We start from the raw sequence: 19,789 nt of genomic DNA on the forward strand, positions 1-19,789 counted from the left end.
CCTATACATCTTTGTATAGGGACCTTCTATACATCTTTGTATAGAAATTTCACATCCTATACATAGAAATGTGACATTTCCAAGATCTTAGAAACAATTTTGGATTAAGTAATCATGATTTCTATCGATTCTTGCAGCTTAGACATTACTTAGAGAGAACTCTACGCACAGGATGGGTCCAACAAAGTGGGTTTGGCTTAATCAAGATATTCATACTGTCTTATGGGTCAGATCCTGGAAGGGGTACTATATCGAAAATTTACAAAGAGTTGCAGGTACTGGAAGGTGGAGATACAACATATATAAAGAATAATTGGGCTAAGGAGGGTGGCATTTCAATTCAACTGGAAGCATGGGAGAGAACAATAGCACAGCAATGGAAATGTACATCGTCTATCTCTTGGAGGGAATTTGGGTGAAAGAATGTAGTCAGGTTTTTTAGAGTTCCGGCCCAAGGGACTTCACAAGGAATGAATACAGCCTGTTGGAGATCCTGCGGTAATAGCAAAGCCTCACATTTGCATGTGTTTTGGGAATGCCGGTCATCTCCAAATACTGGGAAGAGACAAGGATGACTATGGGGAGGATTATGGGAACAGTGTTCCCTCCGACCTTTGAAGCTCTGTACTTGGGACTGGAACCTGACTTTACCATTAACTTTGCCCAGAAATACACTTACAACATCTTACTGTTAGCAAGCAAAAAAGCAATCACAAGAAGATGGCTGACAAAAGATCTCCCAACAGTCAAAGACTGGACTAAGGTGGTTGGGGTATTTTTTGAAATGGAGAAACTGATATTTACTCTTCAAGGCGAACAAGAGAAATTTGAGACATACCTGGATAAAATTTACGGAAAACTGAGAAAGTGCTTGAACAGGTTGTTGAGTTACCCTATTGGCCCCATTCCACTCAAGTTGGTTTATTATTATTATTTTATTTTATTTCATGACTTTTCTATTTATATGGCACAGTGTTCAGGACATTGTATATGTGGGAGGGCAGTAATTGTAACCGTTTCACAGGGATGTCAATGTATGTATGTACGATTTCGATCCCCGGAACTGGTGTGGTTCTATGTACTTAAACACGTGACCATGTTTTTTTAAATTTTCTAACTGTTTGAAAAAATGCAATAAAAAGTGTAATAACAAAAAAATGCGTCTCGGTGCGCGCGCGCGTGTATGTGTTTGCATCCCCCTACTTCCGCTCTCCGCACGGTGGTGGGCACAGAACGGCTGAGCACTCGCGAACATGGGAGTGCAGATTGAAACCATCAAGCAGGGCGATGGTGGGTTGTGCTCGCCGTCTTGTTTTTTTCCGAATTGGTTTGTTATTGTTGTCGTCGTCCATTCCAACGGCGCTGTCCCGTGTGTGTCTGCAGGGCAAACGTTTCCCAAGAAGGGACAGCGCGTCGTGGTGCACTATATCGGTGAGTGAGGAGCCGGGCTACAACAGCGTCAAACTTAATTGTTTCGCCTTTAAAATAATCATAAAAATTCCGCAATTGTTTGCTTTCGACGTTGCGGCTAAATGTCCTTTTGTCACGAACTGGGCTGGTTTTTTCCACTTGGTTTGGGGGTGGGAAATGTTCCTATTTTCCTTTGGCTTTTGGTGAAGCGCTAAGTTAATTTGGCTTTTTAGCTTTGTCCCAAGGTGTTGCTAAAGGAAATCATTAGTCTGTAATTTGTATATTTAACGATAGCACATTTAATCCAGGCTGGTAGTTGTTTTTTTACGGTTTGGATGAGTTGGCGGCAGCCCAGTGTTTTTTTTTTTTTTAAATGTGCCACCCGGGCCCCGTCAAGCTAGGCGGCTAACTTTAGCTAATCGGCTAACTGGCTGCAATCCTTCCTCTGTTCAGCCAAACTTGTTTTCGTATCTCCGAAGCTGATGGCCAGGGAGTCTGTTAGAAGTGTGAAACAACGCGAATGTATAATCGGCGAGAACAAGCTAGTGTTAAGGATGGAACGTCATGACAATAATCACAGGTCTGATGTGTTTAAAAATAATTTTAAAAAGGATCTTTTGAAATGAAAATTCAAAAGTGTCCGGCTGTAAGGAGTTCTCAAAACTTTCGATTTGCCGAGGCAAACCGTCAATATATATCTAAACGCACATTTAATTTTCTTTGATTTGTGATATTTTTTGTTTTTCATTTTTCTGTACTGCAGATGAAATTATTTTGGTCTTCCTAAAGGTCAACAACACATAAGCACACATAAGTATATTCATAAAATCAAATACAAAAGCATGCATCAACCCCCTAAAAACGTTCACGTATACATGCAAAGTACAACAAAACTTAAATATTCACTAAAACAAACCAAAACACATCAGGCATACGTTTCACTACAAGTTGTATTTTGATGCTTGTAAGTCAAAAAAGAAAAACTGGCAAACAAACACATTGAAGTAAAGCAGCAAGGGTATTTCATGGCCAGATTTGGAATCAGTGCAAATAGTAAAAATATGGAGACCAGTGTTATCTGTTTCAATGGTCTTTCCCAACATACACAAAAGATTTTTGGTCAAAAATGTCGGGTGCCACCCAACCCCATGTCAGGCCCTATTATCTGGTTAAAACCACTTTTGCACACCTCCGACCACAGGATCATTTTATCTGGCAATAGGACATAAGATGGTCAGATGTGAGTTGTCCTTGGTCAGGAAAGAAAAAAAAAAAGCTGTTCTTGTCTTGATGCGTGTACTGGCCCTTTGGACCTTAGTTGGCACGTTAAAGTCAAGTGAAAAATTGTGGCAAACTGGTGTCGATGCAGCCTCAGATGCAAGATGAGTGTGACACACACTCCCTGCGGTCAGGTACACTGGAAAACGGGAAAGTGTTTGACGACTCGAGGGGCCGAGGGAAGCCGTTCAAGTTCAAGATCGGAAACCAGGAGGTCATCCGCGGCTGGGAAGAAGGAGTCGCTCAGGTGAGGAGCGCAGCCTTTCTCCAACCGCAATGGTGACCCCGCACGTAACCACCTCCTGGCCTCCGCAGATGAGCGTAGGTCAGCGGGCCAAGCTGATCTGCTCGCCAGACTACGCGTATGGCAGCAAGGGCCACCCGGGCATCATCCCCCCCAACGCCACGCTCACCTTTGACGTGGAGCTGTTACGGCTGGAGTAGGGCTCAAACGCCCTCGCCGCTTTGCTTCGCTCCACTCAAATTGCCAGGGTGAGACTTCGGCACCTCTTGATTCCTAACTCGTCACACCGCCAAAATTCGGACTTGCATCCAATTGCCTCATAAAAGTACAGGATGTCTAGACCTTGCCAAAAGCCCAAAACATCAGGCAAAGCACTCTACTAATAGCTGATAAAGCAATTCTTTGTTTTTAAAAAAATTCATTTGTAATACTATTAATCGCAAAGGAGAGTGGATGAATGTGAAGTTGCCAAACGTACGGCCCGTGGGCCAGAACCCACAAGTCCGTTGTTCCAGTCCGGCCTGTCTGGATTTAAAACATATTTGCTGCAATTTTGCAATTGCTGCGTTTGCATTTCACACGGATTCTCGCTACTATTAGCAGAGGTGGGCACCTGCCACCTTCTTTCCCACGAGTCCGCCAGTGAACTGCCGCCAGTACTTCAGGCCAGCCCAGTCCGTCCGTGTTATCGGCAACAGCCAATCGTGTCAAATAAGGACTTGCGGTCACACAGAGGTGCTGTGCCACACACCTGCCCTGCAGCCAAATACAGAATAGAAACCATCTTGTATACCATTTAGTCCAGGGGTGGGAAAACATTTTGGCTTGGGGGCCACATTGATTTTTAAAATTTGACAGGTGGGCCATAGTTTGCCCACCTCTGATTTAGTCCCACAGACCTTAAGGAGGTGTCCCATGTTGTTTTTATTTTACCGATCACCACGCTGTTGTTTTTCTTTATTTGGCCGTGTGTCAGCTTGTGCGGCGCCATCTGTGATGTGGAAAAATGTTGCTTTCCACGCCGAGGGGGCGTGGGGGGGAACAGACTGGGCCCACGTGGGTCAGCCTGAAATACTGACGGAAGCAGTGACAGACTAATGGACCTTCCATCCTTCTGACGGAAAGCCCGCCTCTGATTATTAGCGCACTTGAGTCGTTCTGTTAGTGTGCCGAATTGTCTAGACTAGTGAGGAGTGTACTAGTTAATATACTCTTTGTACCTCAAGCTTTTCATTAGAGTTGTCAGGAACAAATCTTTTGAGAATTAATTCTTATCAATCATTCAATGAAATATCTGGGTATCATGCTCCCTTGCTGGCTCAAGTGGAGCGCTGTGAACACTTTCCGGATGCACTGTAAAGCAACGCCAAACCGTGTGTTGAGGTTTATATTAAATACAAAGAATGATAAAAAGATGTTTTTATCGTTCTTTGTATTTCTTCCCGTCTTCATGCGCACGCACGCATCTGCAACAAATGTCCATGTGTTAAACATGGACAGTATTGATCATGTTTTTTTTAATTATGTAATTTTGAGGCACAAATCTTGGCGTCGACGAAGCCGATTATTTCCAAAGTATTATTTTATTTGTTACTATTTGTGCTTTGTTTTGAACACACTTTAATGTGCTGTTTTTGTGTTGAATGCAGGTCAAATCCTATCATGGGAACATGGAGGAAAATCCAGACGACTCCTGCATAGGACCTACAATGTCTGTACCTTCACTTGTCCACTCTCCTTTTCATATGCGTACCACGTACCACTTCATTTTAGTTTGGACTTTCTACTCAGTCCTAGCTCATCACATCCTATCTATTTAGACATGCTGCGATGTATTTGCATGTATTTTTACGTTTTCTTTTTTTTATTTTCATTATTGACATTTTTTGTACTGAATCTGTCTCATTTCTTCTGGGTCTGCGGCCTTTCTATCATAGTCTTAATGTGTTTTCTTCAAAAGGAATTGTTTTGACATGGAGCTGTTTGTTCGAATGGCCATGGCGCTTAGTTATCGGGCAACATCACACAAAGACCATCTCATCACTTGGAATTGTTAAATCAAGCACACGGACGGAGCCGACTCCAGCTATCTACAATTGTTGTCAGCAACACTTATTTATGAGCGCCCGGTGATTTCAGTGCTCAGACACTCACAGGTGGATGCTTTTTTTGCCTCGATTTTCTTGCTGCAAACAAAAAAAACGTGGGGGAAAAAGAAATCTACTGTCCCAAAAAAAGTTTGTGGCAAAAGGTTTGTTGCATGAAACTTTCCCCCAAGAGGCACCTTGCAGTTTGTGATTGCGTTTATTTCAAGGAGTTTTATGTTACAAGCTGTGGATGTTACGTTATGTTCTTACTCTTCACAATAAAAGAGTACAGTCAGTGCAAGCGTCTCAATGCTTTAGGACAGATCATATTTCAGGAGCAGTCGTACATTTGCAGGTTAGTATATACAGCACATTTATATTCTTTGAACCAAAAAAAGATTGTTTTTGTGCAACGTGCAGATCCAACCAATGTTGAATTGAGCAAGAAAACTACCCCTGAAAACCAAAATCAATGTACTTTTCTATTGCGTAAGGCTGAAATTAGTTACTGTACCTCACTTTTATTAAGCGCTGAGGATTTTCTAAATGAGCACAAAAATAAGCTATGGAGAAACGTTCCTCAGATGTGACATTGAATGTCGAACTTTATCCTCGGTTGTAGCTGACTATTAACAAACTCGCTGCTTCATTCCATACATAATAAAAACAGTTGAAAAATAGACCCAAAATGTTATCTTAAAAATACTTTCAAAAGCATTTGCATTCATGAAGTCATGGATCACATGGTCTTTAAATAACACACACACATGGTCAAGTATTTCTGAGCAAAAGAGGAAAAAGTTAGGTGCTTTTACACTGTCGCAAACTATTAAGTGGTACCTGGAAAGCTTTTTACAGTTTTGCAAGTTAGTCTCCCTCTGGAAATGTTATTGGAAAGAAAATACTGTACATGACAAATGATCATTTGCCTTCTATTTAGTTCATAGGAAATTACGTCTGAGTAGAAAATGTCTCCACAAAACTGACAATGAGAAGCAATTTGCAGGGTTTCATGCACAAATGAAATGGTGTACAAAAGAAAGAGGAGAGTGGAGCACCCACAAGTCACACATTTTGGCATTCTAACAAAATATTCTGGAAAATAATTCTCAACTTCAAACACGGACATTGTGACATACATAACACAAAAAACATCAGCTCAGTGAATACAGTACTGACCTCCTCTCCCCCAACTACATGAATGTAGTAGAACAGAAAAGTGAAATAAAAATTGTCCCGAAATGTTTGAAAACAAACTGTTCTAAAAGTTGCCAATATAGTGTCCTACAGGACACCAATAATCTGCTTGAACAGCGTTTTGCTTGGACCCTGGTATGGAGCTACGTGGTGGCCACTGACAAACCTCTGAACACCCCAACACCTTGGAGACAATTTTGATATCTCGGATTTTTGTGCCATTTTCACATGGATGCAGCAGACCTCTCTGGATACCTTGCCACAATTAAGTTGTATTATCTGCATATTTTAAGAAAAAATAGTCGATTGATCTGAAGCTAAATTCTAAAACAAGCTGTGTTAAATAAAGAACACTGAATTTTTACACTCACTGTAAATCAAAATCATTACTTTCACAACATTGTTAGCAAACAACATGGCCGAGAAGTCATTGTGAATCGTAGCATCCACAGTCATGGCTTTGTGGGGGAAAAAATGTTCACAGACACCAATTTTGCACACACACTCGTAATATAAGCAGGAACAAACAGTCAAAAAAGTTAAAGGAAACATTTACAATCGTGAAGGATTAAGAGACTTTAGTTGTTGTGTTTTTTAGATAGGATTTGAATGTATGGCCATCAATTGCAGATTGCAAAATGGTGTCTGCCATTCGGTGACAATTAATCATGGACTGGCTGTTAGGTAGGACTGCAAATCAGTCCATGAGATAAAAGTTCTTAGGAGATGATAACTGGATGTATCGTTTTGTTTTGTAAAATTTGTATGTTTAAAAAAAACATTGGGTTACATTTATGAAATGAATGGTTAAAGGTAAAGCAGCATTTCTGCATCTAACAAAAACATTTTGAACTCTGAAAAAAGATGTTCATTGACTTTTCAAATAAATTATTCATTGTCTATGTGTCCGAATATTTATTTTTCAAAGTCACAGAGAACCACAGCAGATGGATGAACGAGCCACAAGCGGCTCTGGAGCCGCAGGTTGCTGACGTCGAGTCAATCAAGCTCAGCAAAACATTGCTTTTGACTTGTTGCTGCTTGATTCGGAGTGTGATGGCCATTGTTCTGGATCTGAGGGCATTTTATTTCCTGAATCCCTGTCTGCGGATGGGATGAGAAAGAATGAGGCACGCACACGACGAGCATGCTCACCACTTATGGTGTTGTGTCACCCTGGCCACACTGCTGAAACATTTGAAAAACTCTTGTTAGAAATGTTAAAATGTTCTTCAACATGCTACCAATGCAGTGAAAAGTTTTTTTCTTCAACTGACTTCAGTTTATATACTGTATTTGTATGCTTTTCTTGCCATGCAAAATGAAGTTTTGAAATGTGCTTGATTGTGGAGTTTTTAACTTGCTACTTTAGTTCGTATGGCACTTGCAAGAAATCGTTTTTAAAAATCTGGCAATCATTTCAGGTGGGCGAAAGTGATTGTGCATTTAGGTTTACAATTAACTTCAGGTGTGCCCTGCGATGCGAGTAACCTGACTTATGAGGTTTTCAAGAGACAGGCAAATGTTTTTGATTTTTTTTTTTGCTTAAGACTCACTAGCACAAAAACGGTACGAGGGCTGTAGGTTGGCCGTCAACTCACTTCACTACAAGCAGCATTTTGGCAAATGATGAACAATTCTTAAAAAAACAAAAACCCTTCACTCTGATCCGTGCTCCTACCAGCTCAAACGCAACATAAAATAGAAAGATTCCATGTTGCGTGTGACCAAATAGCCAGCTTAATGCAAACTAATGGTCTCTCTGTGGTGGTGTTATGTTAAAGCAACAAACATAAGAAGCAACACAAGTAGAAAAAGAACATGTCAATTGTCACAGGCGTGTAGTCTTTATCTTTTGCAAAGAATGATCATATTACTACTGAGGAGTTGTGACATAGTCACTGATGGTGTAGTGGGACATCCGCCTGACTTGTGTGCGGGCAGCGTGGGATCGGTTCCCACTCGGGGACGGTGTGGATGTGGGTGTCAACAGTTGCTTTTCTGTCCATGTGCCCTGCGACTGAGTGCTGACCAGTTCAGGGTGTGGTCTGCCTTCTGCTCAGAGTCACCTGGGATTGGCTTCAGCAACCCCCGGCCCCTTCAGGATAAGCAGTGTTGAAAATGGATGGAGTTGGGACGTCTCCTTGTATGTCTGTATAATACTGCCCCGGGGAGGCCATGATATGCACACCAAAAGGAAAAATGTATGACAAAAACTACTAGACTACTTTGTGTTTTTAGAAAGTACAATATTATAGAATGCTATTTTTCTCTTCAAGAAAAAAAACATTCCAAAATTTCAGTTTTGGAGGAGGAGGCTGCAACGGATTCTTGGCATGTTCATTCATTTCAAAGGGAATAAGCTATTTGAGATACAAGTGTTTCGAGATGTGGTTGGGTCTGTCCCGAACAAATAACGGAGGCCCATTGTATACCTTTAAGATGAGAACTATTCCTCTCAGTGTACAAATAAGTAACTCCCAAAAATTCACATCAGTTTTTGGGAAATATTTTTTAAGCTAAATGTAACGAGCGCAGCCTGTCCATAATGGGTATTCAGTTTGAGGAAGGGTGGCGGGATGAGAAGCCAACTCAGATGGGTGTTGCACTCACGCTGGCCGATTCGCGTCCTGCCCCGCCGCGTCTCCGACGGAGCGAGTGCAGGGCCACGGCGCAACACCCTCTCAGCAGGGAGCCGATATGATAGACGGGTGCGATGTCCCCGCGACACAGCCAAGCCAAGGTCGGAACCACCGGTACAGCCAAAGCCAACAGATCCACCAGGAAGTACGGGCTCCAGTGGCAACTCTGAAGCAAATCGTCATTTCCTGCTTCCTCCTTGCCACCCCCCTCCGTCTCCAGCACGGCGGCTCCCTGCCTTAGGGGGGTCACGGGGTGGGGTTGGCACACACAGGGCCTCTTTTGAGGAGACAGAGGAGGTAAAGCCGCCGAAAATACGAGGGGCTCCACGTGGGTTACGTCCCTTGATGCCGCAGAAATGATGCTCAGCTCCTCTGCGCCCCTTTCCTCGCGGGAAACCCAGGTCATGGTCGGGCTGCAGGCCCGTGAGCGCACCTCCAGCTTTCTCCCCGCCGGAGCACTTGGGACCGGATCGGCGGGCGCAGTCATGGCAGAGGCAATGGTTTCCTGGGGCTCCTCCTGAGGTAAGTGCAGGAACAAGTGATGATGAGGGAGGTAGCAGCTTCCTGCCAGAGAATGGCAGGAGTGTGAGATGGATACTGCGGCGCCCGTTCGGCGCAGCCGGTCACAGCCAGGGAAGAGGGGCGGCGCCCCCTCGGCGCAGTCCTGCTGTGCAGTCGTTTCCAGCAGCGGGTGGCGTGGCGCTCGGCTTGACTCGGCCTGCGGGGCCTCGCCGCTCAGGTGCCGGCTGCGGGTCAACGTGCTGGCGGGAGAGCAGCCGCAGGATCGAGACCTCCCGCCGAGCCTTGGCTCCTGGGACCTCGTGTATGGCTTGTGGTCGTGGTCTTGCTTCCAAGCACCCAGGTTGGACCTCACAGACTCCACCACTTCTTGGAGGTACTGAATTTCCTTGCGGGCCTCTTTGAGGGCCAACTGGGCCTCCACGCGGTGGCATTCTTCTTCGATCCAGTCTTCCTGCATCCTGTACAACTGAGTCCTCAGCTCATCTATTTCGTAGTCTCTGTGGTGAAACCCCCCAAAATTTAAAATACCGTCTGTTTTCGAGAGACATTTTCTTTTGTCGGGAAACAACAGGTGCTTTTCCGTGGCAGAATGTAGATGACTAACACTGACCTCAACTGAAATCAATGACAAAAACTCGCTCTGGGCCGTACTGCCAGATCACAACTGCCCAGTATTTTTTGTTCTTAATTTTCAGAAAAATATAACCGAAGCTTTGTTTCTGAATTGAATTTGTTCCAGGGAATCTGTTTGCCAACCAAAACATTTGTGAACCAAGGTCGTCTGTTGTAGCCTCCGAACAAGTTATGTTTACCTTGTTTTTATTTGCGTACTGTAAAAAGATTTGTCTCTAAATTCACAATACATGTTTGAATATAATTGCTGAAAACCTGAAGACCGAAAACAATATCACTGTTAACCCTGAGCACGGTTAAAGTGAAATGACGTCAACTGGAACGCGAACAAATGTCTTGATTCAATGCAAATAATCATTCTGTCGAGTATATGAAACGGGGAAGATTTACTGTCGAGAAGGTGAAATTCCAAAGATTTGGGAAATTTTAAGTCCAACGAGGTTTTTCAACAATTCAATGACGTGTTTGATCAGACTGACCTGTGTTGTAATCTCTCCATGTTGTCCCTCAGTCTGGCTCGCAGGTGTCGTATGCTCACCTCTTTCTGCTGCAGGGGTGTGAGGTACTGCTCCGGGGCGGGAGGCCTGATCCCATGGTTGTCACTACATACCGTATGCTTTGCTTGATGCCTGAGGGAAAAAACACACAGGTGGCACGAGGCACTGTCACAATTATGTTTTGGGAATATTGTGTTTGTTTACTTTTTGTCTGTGTAGAGAATATAGCCTGACACAGAGTGACTGTTGCCAAATGTCTTGTTGTCTTGTGCTTTCCCCCCCAAAAAAGGTTGAAAAAGAACAAAACAAAAAAACCCCCATCCAGAACGTAAACATAGCGCTGTGGGCTAAAAAGCTAAGTTGCCTAGTGATTTGATAACAAACACAATGTTTTCATCCATCCATCCATTATCTAGCGCTTATTTGGGGTTGGGTCCCATTTAATGTCACTTCAAAATAAAGTGAGAAAAGGTAGGAAGTCGCAATACCGGTTGATCTACATTCCAACCCTCACCTATGGTCACGAGCTATGGTTCGTGACCGAAAGAACAAGATCCCGGATACAAGCGACTGAAATGAGTTTTCTCCACAGGGTGTTTGGGCTCTCCCTTGGAGATGACGCGAGAAGCTCGGTCATCCGGGACGGGCTCAGAGTTGAGCTGCTTCTCCTGCACGTTGAGAGGAGCCAAATGAGGTGGCTTGGGCATCTGATTAGGATGCTTCCTGGACGCCTCCCTGGTGAGGTGTTCCAGGTGTTCCGGGCATGTCCCACTGGCAGGAGGCCTCAGGGATGACCCAGGCCACGCTGGAGAGGCTATATCTCCCAGCTGGCCTGGGAATGCCTCGGGATCCCTTTGGAAGAGGTGGAACAAGTAGCTGAGCAGAGGAAATGGATGGATGGTAATATACTCCAGATTATTTACTGTACACGAGTTTGTTGCACAGGTTTGTTTTGTTCACAGAATTGATGGTTTATATAACTGTGATGATAATGTTGGTATTAAGAGGTGGATTAAGTCCCCTCTGACAACCCAAAGGCAAATGCACGGCCTGCCACCATGACTCATCATTTTGTGCAGATGCATGATGAGAGTCGTTGTACCTTGGCGTACTCGGATAGACCCGAGGTGTTAGGCTGCCCTCAGTCGCCTTGACCTTCAGCGGGTAGTTGCTGGTGCTGGACATGTCAGTGTGGGTGCATCGTCCGCTGCTGCCACTCGTTCCTGCCGAGCGCCTTGACAGGAAAAAAAAAACAACAGAGAGTTTATGCCTCCTAACCATTACTTGTCAGAGCAAGTGAGGCGTGACCGTACCTGCGCTGACCTAATGAGGGCTTCCTACTTGGGGTGAGAGTTAAGGACATGCTGCCTCTCGTGAGGGAGGCCCTGAGTCCTTCCAGCTAGCTGCTTGACTCTGAAAACCAGCAAACATTTGAATGGATTTTGCAAAACATGAAGATATGTTTTGAATCTTTGAGGTTCCTCATGCACTGTTTGTCAAGCCGTTTGACACTTTATTTTGCAAAGAAAGTGCACACCCTAAATTTCATGATATTTAAAAAAACATCTGCCAAGAACAACAACAAAAAGCAAACCCACACACATTTCAGTGAGATAAAAAGTTGTAATCTTATGAGAGGGCCATCTTTCCAAGGTTAAAGTGTAAACTTTATCAAGGGAAAAAGGTGGTGATGGGAAGATGAAGCTTAAAATTTGCTTAATGAAACAGTTTTCTTTTTTGATTCCTCTCGCTCAGGAGTGCCCAAACTTTTTGGATCGAAGATCTACTTTTCGATCAACTAACCCCGGGATCTACCCTTACCGGCGCGCACGTGCGCGCGCACGCACACACACACACACACACACACACACACACACACACACACACACACATACACACACACACACACGCGCCCTGTTGAGAAACAGCCTGAAACTGAGGCATGCGATGTACTTTTGCAGCCTGTTAACTATCATAGCTCACACGTACCGTTTTAAAGTTCTTCCTTGGGCCCTCCTAGATTCCTATTCTTTACTCGTGCCCTCGGTGAATTGTACACGAAGCAAACTCTGAATGAGAATCATGACGATAAAAGAAGTGCAACAGCTCTAACAACTTCCAGTGACGTAATCACGCGCCACCGTAAATTTAAAATGTACCTGCTTTATTTTAGTTTTTTAAATATTTTTTTTTTGTGAAAATGAGACTGATAAGATGATTGGGTGCAGTGTACATTAACACAAAAAAATACATTATTAACATGTACAAAGACACACGAAGGTTTGTTTGTTTTTTTTCTCCTCGACAATCCTCGGATCTACTTGGGACCTGTCTTAGATCTACCGGTAGATCAGGATCTACCTAATGGGCACCCCTGCTCTAGATGGAACTGCCTGTTCAACATTGGGCTGAAATTACACTGACTTGCTCAGAGTTAACAGTGATATTGTTTTCAGTCTTCTGGTTTTCAGCAATTGCCATTGACTTGCCAGTTCATGAAGCAAGTTTGAAGCTTCATTTTCCCAACAATACAAAAAGTCATTTTAACAAGTAAATAAAAAAAAATCTGATTGATTTTAATAACTGTTTACCTTTTATTCTGGGAAAGACACCCTTACTTCCCCAAAATAAGACCATGTATTGTTTCAAAGTGGCGGCACAATAGTCAATGAGTTAGCTTGTCCACCTCACAGTGCAGAGGTGCAGGCTTCTATTCCAATCTTAAACCAATGAAAAGGACACTTTGATTCGCTCCTCTTTCATCTATAACTGCTTCAGACAATAACGTGTATGCAGGAAAGTGGTTAAGATTGCACGATTGTCTGTGTCTCATGTGTTGTTTAGTATTATTTTGACATGTTTTAACTTTCTTTTGATGGCGGCACGGGTACCCACAGCAGCTCCTCTTGTTTTATGTAGAGAGGGAAGAAATTTCATCTGTGCTGTTGACAATAAAGTTGTATCCAATCCAATCCAATCTTTGGCCTCCCCATGCAGAGTTTTCCTGTTTTCTTGACTGCATGGAGTGGCAAATATGCATCACATAAACTTTATTTCAAGTAATTCAAATGCATTTAAATCATGTATGCAATTGAAATGAATAACTCTTATGACTTGGTACAAAACATTCTGAGAGAGTAACATCAATTGCTGACATGAAACACATGTCATCAATGTATGTTACTTTCTCTCTGATTCTAAATGTTGTTACCTGCTTTAGGTGTTTCTTTGCTTGTTTAAAAAAAAACATTAAGTTGCCTTGTGTTTGAATTGTGCTATATAAAGCTGCTTTGCCTTGCCTTTCTACTGGTGATAAAAGATCCAATAAAAGTGTTACAATTCATAGAACCGAATGAGTCATGGATTTGTGTTCTGTTAATTTCACAGGTCATTTTGAGGGTGCATTTAGACGACACCATCTGTACTGCTATAGTCATACTTTTTGTGACATTTTTGTTCGGTGGAGTGCCGTTAGATTTTTCTCATGTCGAATGGACGTGGACCAAAAGAAGTTGGGAATCGCTGATCTAGAAAGCACACACGCACGACTCCATTCGTCTCACCTCGCCTCTGCAGCCCGAGCAACAGCAGCAGCGGCTACCAACAGGTGGTCAAAGCGTCGTTACTGGCGAGATACACATACGTAGGCGTGTTACGTAAGCGTGCGCGTGTTAGTGGATGCGGAGGCGAGCAGTGCGCCGAAACCGGCGATTAGGGTGAACATCCTGGAATAGAATACGACGAACTCGTGAAACACCAGCAGGGACGTAACACCAAAGCGAGAGAGGCGAAAAGACTGACTAATAAATCCCGCAGAGGTGTCCTACAAAGCGGTTTGCGGCGCGTGCCGCAAGCGCGTCTCACCTAGTCAGAAGCCTCGGACCCGAGCGTGCGGCTCACATGGACAACGACGACACCGAGGCTGCGGTTGGCTCATCGCTGGCAGCGGGGCGAGAAGACGCAGCAGTCGATGCGGATCCGAGCGCATCCTGCAGCTGTGAAGGGCCCACATCGAGTGCGCCCACTGCGACGTCGATGCCTCTTAAAGAGACAGCGGGTGGACGAGACGATAGAGGAGAGACATGATGAGCTGGCAGGGAGACATACTTCAGCGCTCTCCCATGGACAATCCATACCTGCCACTAAAATAGACTCCAAATACACGGAAATGCTATCAGATAAAAGAGCACTTCATACTGAAAAATGTGTTTCGGTGGTGTGTGAAAGCATTTTTGTTTTCAGGTTTTCAGTGGCAATGAGAGTGTTACAGTAGGGACCATGACAAGGTTTATATTAGTGTCCGAAAGTGTATTTGGAATGAGTGTTAGTGTTTCTCTCATGTGCGAGAGCATCCCTGCAGTGTGGGAACGTTATTTTGTGTTGTTCGCACATGTGTGTGTGTGTGTGTGTGTGTGCGTGTGTTTAGAGTGTTTCAGGAACGTGTGAGTGTTTTACTTGTGTAAGTGAGTTTCAGTTAAGAGTGCTTCAGTTGTGTCAAAATGTTTCTTTTGCATGTCTTTCAGTAGTATTTATGAATCAAAGTGTATTAGTATTGTAGAACAGAATTTTAGGAATGAGTGGTATAAAGTGTGTGTGTGTGTGTGTGTGTGTGTGAGAGAGAGAGCGAGAGAGAGAGAGAGAGGGAGAGAGAGAGAGAGAGAGAGAGAGGGGTTCAGTACAATGAGAGGTTCACCAGTATGTGCGTCAGTTTTGTGAAAATGTGGTATATGGTTTTTGCTGCTTCGCTGGTCTTCAAAAAACACTCGGTGATCGGTGGCTGTTTCCCGACGAATGAGCACTTCAGGGACCACGGCTGATTGGGAAAAGACTTTATTCAACCGATGTCAGAGTGAAGTCTTTCCAAAAAGTTGAGTGGCCCAAGGCATGGATGTAAAAAAGCCCGTCTCCCCTGTCAGGCCTGTATCTTTTATACCTGGCAAGGGGCTGATGTCATGGCTTTGTGCACCAGCTGCGGTTTTCAATCTACTAGTTTACTTCAGTCCTAAAAAAGGAGATCTTGACCAGTGCTGTTGGTGATGGACGACAACAGCCACTTTACCTTTTTATAGGATTGCACACACTGCTGAAACTGGATTCTCCCTGACCAGCAAATATAGAATAGAATCGTGTTACTGACGCCAGGTGGACATTCTAAGGCAGTGGTCACCAACATGGTGCCCGCGGGCACCAGGTAGCCCGTGAAGACCACTTGAGTAGCCCGCCAGTGCCTGGACATTGTGATTTGCTAGTAGAAATTATGATTTAAAAATGCAAACATTGGCAGTACTGTGAGACATTTCGAAACACGATCAAAGTCTGACAATTTAAATCATCAAGTATTAAAAATAACACATCCTCATATTATTGAAGGTATTTTGGACAAATATGTTATTTCAGACGTGTATCAATTTGGTAGCCCTTCACACAATCGGTACACATGAAGTTGCTCTCACCCTCAAAAATGTTGGTGACACCTGTTCTAAGGCCACCTACAAGAATAGAGAGGGAATTCCAAATTACACTTCAAAAGCCTTTCAGTTGTGTGTGTTTGTCAGGAAATAACTCAGGAAAGAGGTATAGGACTCTTCTCTGCAAATTAAACCGGTATAAATACTAATTTATACCACAGGCTATCATTTTAATCAATAAACAATTGATTAATTGATTGAGGCAGACAGACAAGCGGAAGGACATGAGTGTGGTGGTGGTGAGGGAGTGCATATGACTGTAATGTCGTGTCCAATGTGTGTACACGACAGCTCCACTGGCTTCCTGTCAAATTTACAATCAACTTCAAATTACTTCTCTATACATTCAAAGCCATCCATAACCTTGCCCCCCCCCCCTTATCTGTCAGATCTTCAAATCTCCATTCCCTCTCGCTCACTCAGGTCCTCATCCTGCCTCCACCTTTTTCTACCCTCTGCCCATTTCAGTACAATGGGGTGCAGAGCCTTCAGTCGCTCTGCCCCCAAACTCTGGAACTCACTTCCTCCCAACATTCGTAATATTGACTCTCTTTCCATATTCAAAACCCAGCTCAAAACCCACCTATTCAGACTTGCCTATCCACCTTAAATCTTTCTTTCTTTGTTTATTATTTTATCTGTGCTTTTTATTGCTCTTGGTTGTACACTGTCCTTGAGTGTTATGAAAGGCGCTCGCAAATGTGATGTATAATTATTATTATAGAGTGTATACTGTCTTGTCTTGTATGTAATTGACCTAAATATGCTGTGCTGTGTATATGTATGTTTTTTTTCTCAATGTACCTGTATGTAGCAGCACAGAGGGACTGTTCTCCGAGACAAGTTTCTCCTATGGGAGACCTAATAAAAAGTCAAATCAAAATCAAATCAGTGTGTGCGTCGGTTTCGTGAAAGCCTTTCAGTTGTGTGTGTTTCAAGTTTTCTTGTGTGAGAAAGCGTTTCAGGATTTTGTGTGAGAGCATTTTATTGAGTGGGTGTTTTAGGAATGTGTGAGAGTATTTTGCTTGTGTGACAATTTCATTAGTGTATGTTTCCATTATGTGAAAGCCTTTCAGGAATGTCACTCTGTGCGCGTGTGTGTGAGGAAGTAGTTAAGACTGTGAGCGCGGCTCAGTACAGGTAGTGTGTGTGTGTGTTTCCGTTGTGTGAGAGCCTGTCAGATATGTGTCTATCATAGGTTTGTGTGAGTGAGAGAGAACACGTTTCAGTATTGTGTGATGACAGCATTTCAGATGTGTGAATATTTCAGGATTGTGTGAGTGTTATATGTGTGTGGGCATCTCAGTAGTGTGCCAGAGCATTAAGGGACAAGGGAGTTATTGTGTGAGAAGGATTTTGTTTAGTGCAGTGTGAAAATGGTTCACTGGTGTTTTGAGTGTTTCATCAAGTGTATCTCTCCTTGAATGCCTGCATGTATGATAATAATACAAATGGTGTAGCTGTACACTCACCTGACTTGGGTGCAGGCAATGTGGCTTTAAGTTCCCATTCAGGCTCAGCGTGACTGAGTGAATTTTTGTGCCCTGTGATTGACTCGCGACCAATCCAGTGTGTACTCTTGGTGGGAGGTCAGCTTGGGTAGGCTCCATTCTCCAGTCAAGAATAAAAAAAAAAATAAAAAACAGTCTTTCCAGAAGGGTGACAGCACCCAACAAGAAGACAAAGCCACCCACATACATACGGTATATAGATTAAACTTGATTATGCTAAACATACAGTAATGACTGCTTTATTGCAGGGTTCACATTGCAGACCACCCCCACGCCACACACGAAATCCACAAAGTAGCACTTACAGTAATTTGAAAGCATACATATTATGAATACATGTGAGGTGCACCGTGGCTATCCTCATGTTCTGCAGTACTGTATGTAGTTACTGTGACTTCTGCGGTGTGATCTCAGTGTTGGCAAACGAAGAATCGACTTGGCTCTGCTCAGTTACTCAGTGTCAATTGTGGCAAACGGCAGGTCGCGTGTTATGTGTTTGTGTTCAATTTATTACCTTTATTTAATAAAGCTAGGGGGCGCCCCGGTGATCCAGTGGTTAGCGCAGGGGTGGGCAAACTTTTTGGCTCGGGGGCCGCATTAACTTTTAAAATTTGACAGAAGGTTCAGGTCAGCACGAGCTATGGTACATTAAAAAAACTGCATTTGTTGACAGTCCATATCAAACATCAACAGAACAAAAGTATCAAAGTACGGTCTTTATATACTTTTTTTAAATGGCAAAAGTGTTAATGACCTATTTTAGCCTGTGCATCGCTGCAGATGGGTTATGATCAGACCAGTAGAAGTAGAGCGATACAGCTTGAAAAGATTACCCCTCCCCACTGTGTTCTGCAACTTCAAGTCAATGCGCCAAATGGCGGTGAAATGCCTGTCATCACAAGTCCAATTGAAATGAATGCAATCATTCACATCGAACCTTAATTGTGGACCAACCTTCGGCGGGCCGGATTAAAAAGACCAAAGGGCCGGATTCGGCCCGCGGGCCGTAGTTTGCCCACCATGGGTTAGCGTGTCGACCTCACTGTGCAAGGGTCGTGGGTACGATCCCAGCTCTGGCCTTCTTGTGTGCCGTTTGAATGTTCTCCCCAGGCCTGCGGGACTGCGGGACACAGAACACTCTAAATTGTCCCTAGGTGTGAATGTGACCGCGGATGGTTGTTCATCTGTGTTTCCCCTGCGATTGGCTGGCAACCGATTCAGGGTGTCCCCTGCCTACTGACCTATGTGAGGATATAGCGGATCGGAAATGGATTGATGGATGGATGGATCATAAAGCTATGAGTGTGTCTGCTTCACCAGGAGGGACCACAAGTCGTTCTAAACTAGCAGCGCTACAAACACTAGTTCAATTAAAGAGCCTATATTATACAACAGCATACTGTAATGTATGTTTCATCTGTGCTGTATGTTACACATACAGTACATTTGAGAATAAAGTTGTATCCTATCCAATCCAATGTCATATCAGATGGGACAGGCTTCAGCGCGCGTGCAACCCTTGTGAGGATCAGCAGTTCTGAGAATGGATGGATTATTCATCTTCATTCATCTTCCGTACCGCTTGATCCTCACTAGGGTCGCGGGGGGTGCTGGAGCCCATCCCAGCCGTCTCTGGGCAGTAGGCGGGGGACACCCTGAATCGGTTGCCAGCCAATCGCAGGGCACACAGAAACGAACAACCATTCGCACTCACACTTACACCTAGGGACAATTTAGAGTGTTCAATCAGCCTGCCATGCATATTTTTGGAATGTGGGAGGAAACCGGAGCACCCGGAGAAAACCCACGCAGGCCCGGGGAGAACATGCAAACTCCACACAGGGAGGCCGGAATCGAACCCGGTACCTCTGCACTGTGAAGCCGACGTGCTAACCACTGGACTACCGGCCGCCCTGGATGGATTACGGTATGTTAAATTAGCGAACAAAATTGAATTTCCCACCAATGTGCAGTGTCAAATAAACCCAATTTTTATTTTATGACCAAATTACTTGGTACGTCCTCCCAGAATCCCGAACCTGGTATTCTAATCAATGCCGTGTTAGTGGACTAAGAATTAAACTGACTCAATCGTCAATTTCCATTATCTCTCAGGGGCGCGTCATTTTGGGAAATATTGCCCTCTGTTGTCGACCAAAATTTATGTCACAATGTTTTGTGGCCCATTCAACAGCGTCTTGGAAAAACATTTTGGTGGGTTTAGTTCCATTGTAATTCATTTGTACTTGAAATCGGCACACCAATATAGCGAATAATTGCGCTGTAATTATGATAAAAAT

General features: G+C 43.8%; 2 protein-coding genes across 4 annotated transcripts; one reads left to right on the forward strand and one right to left on the reverse strand.

Moving 5' to 3' along the window:
- Window positions 1-1,157: 1,157 nt before the first annotated feature.
- On the forward strand, window positions 1,158-5,320 carry LOC127596076 (peptidyl-prolyl cis-trans isomerase FKBP1A-like). The gene is made up of 5 exons (XM_052058243.1): window positions 1,158-1,290; window positions 1,384-1,431; window positions 2,823-2,935; window positions 3,004-3,180; window positions 4,582-5,320. The coding sequence occupies exons 1-4, from the start codon at window positions 1,254-1,256 to the stop codon at window positions 3,130-3,132; spliced, it is 327 nt and encodes a 108-aa protein (XP_051914203.1). The 5' UTR covers window positions 1,158-1,253; the 3' UTR covers window positions 3,133-3,180; window positions 4,582-5,320.
- On the reverse strand, window positions 5,218-18,068 carry LOC127595997 (syntaphilin). 3 transcript variants are annotated; one of them, XM_052058125.1, is made up of 6 exons: window positions 17,451-18,068; window positions 14,375-14,551; window positions 11,824-11,923; window positions 11,613-11,744; window positions 10,493-10,642; window positions 5,218-9,877 (listed from the first exon to the last, which is right to left on the reverse strand). In XM_052058125.1, the coding sequence occupies exons 3-6, from the start codon at window positions 11,871-11,873 to the stop codon at window positions 8,809-8,811; spliced, it is 1,401 nt and encodes a 466-aa protein (XP_051914085.1). In that variant the 5' UTR covers window positions 11,874-11,923; window positions 14,375-14,551; window positions 17,451-18,068; the 3' UTR covers window positions 5,218-8,808. The 3 variants fall into 3 exon arrangements, with proteins under 3 accessions (XP_051914085.1, XP_051914084.1, XP_051914086.1); XM_052058124.1 differs by having other exon boundaries at window positions 14,375-14,600; XM_052058126.1 differs by lacking the exons at window positions 11,824-11,923; window positions 14,375-14,551; window positions 17,451-18,068 and having other exon boundaries at window positions 10,552-10,642; window positions 11,613-11,663.
- Between the last annotated feature and the right edge of the window lie 1,721 nt (window positions 18,069-19,789).

Source organism: Hippocampus zosterae, chromosome 2, assembly GCF_025434085.1.
Source record: "Hippocampus zosterae strain Florida chromosome 2, ASM2543408v3, whole genome shotgun sequence".
Lineage (NCBI taxonomy): Eukaryota > Metazoa > Chordata > Actinopteri > Syngnathiformes > Syngnathidae > Hippocampus > Hippocampus zosterae.

Bases quoted from the DNA above. Each gene is read 5' to 3' on its own strand.
- LOC127596076 (XM_052058243.1), top strand. From the start codon at position 1,254: ATGGGAGTGCAGATTGAAACCATCAAGCAGGGCGATG. The intron at 1,291-1,383 runs GTGGGTTGTGCT...GTGTGTCTGCAG, and splicing joins AACCATCAAGCAGGGCGATG to GGCAAACGTTTCCCAAGAAG. The intron at 1,432-2,822 runs GTGAGTGAGGAG...CCCTGCGGTCAG, and splicing joins CGTCGTGGTGCACTATATCG to GTACACTGGAAAACGGGAAA.
- LOC127595997 (XM_052058125.1), bottom strand. From the start codon at position 11,873: ATGTCCTTAACTCTCACCCCAAGTAGGAAGCCCTCATTAGGTCAGCGC. The intron at 11,745-11,823 runs GTACGGTCACGC...TTTCCTGTCAAG, and splicing joins CCCTCATTAGGTCAGCGCAG to GCGCTCGGCAGGAACGAGTG. The intron at 10,643-11,612 runs GTACAACGACTC...TTTTTCCCTCAG, and splicing joins GTCTATCCGAGTACGCCAAG to GCATCAAGCAAAGCATACGG.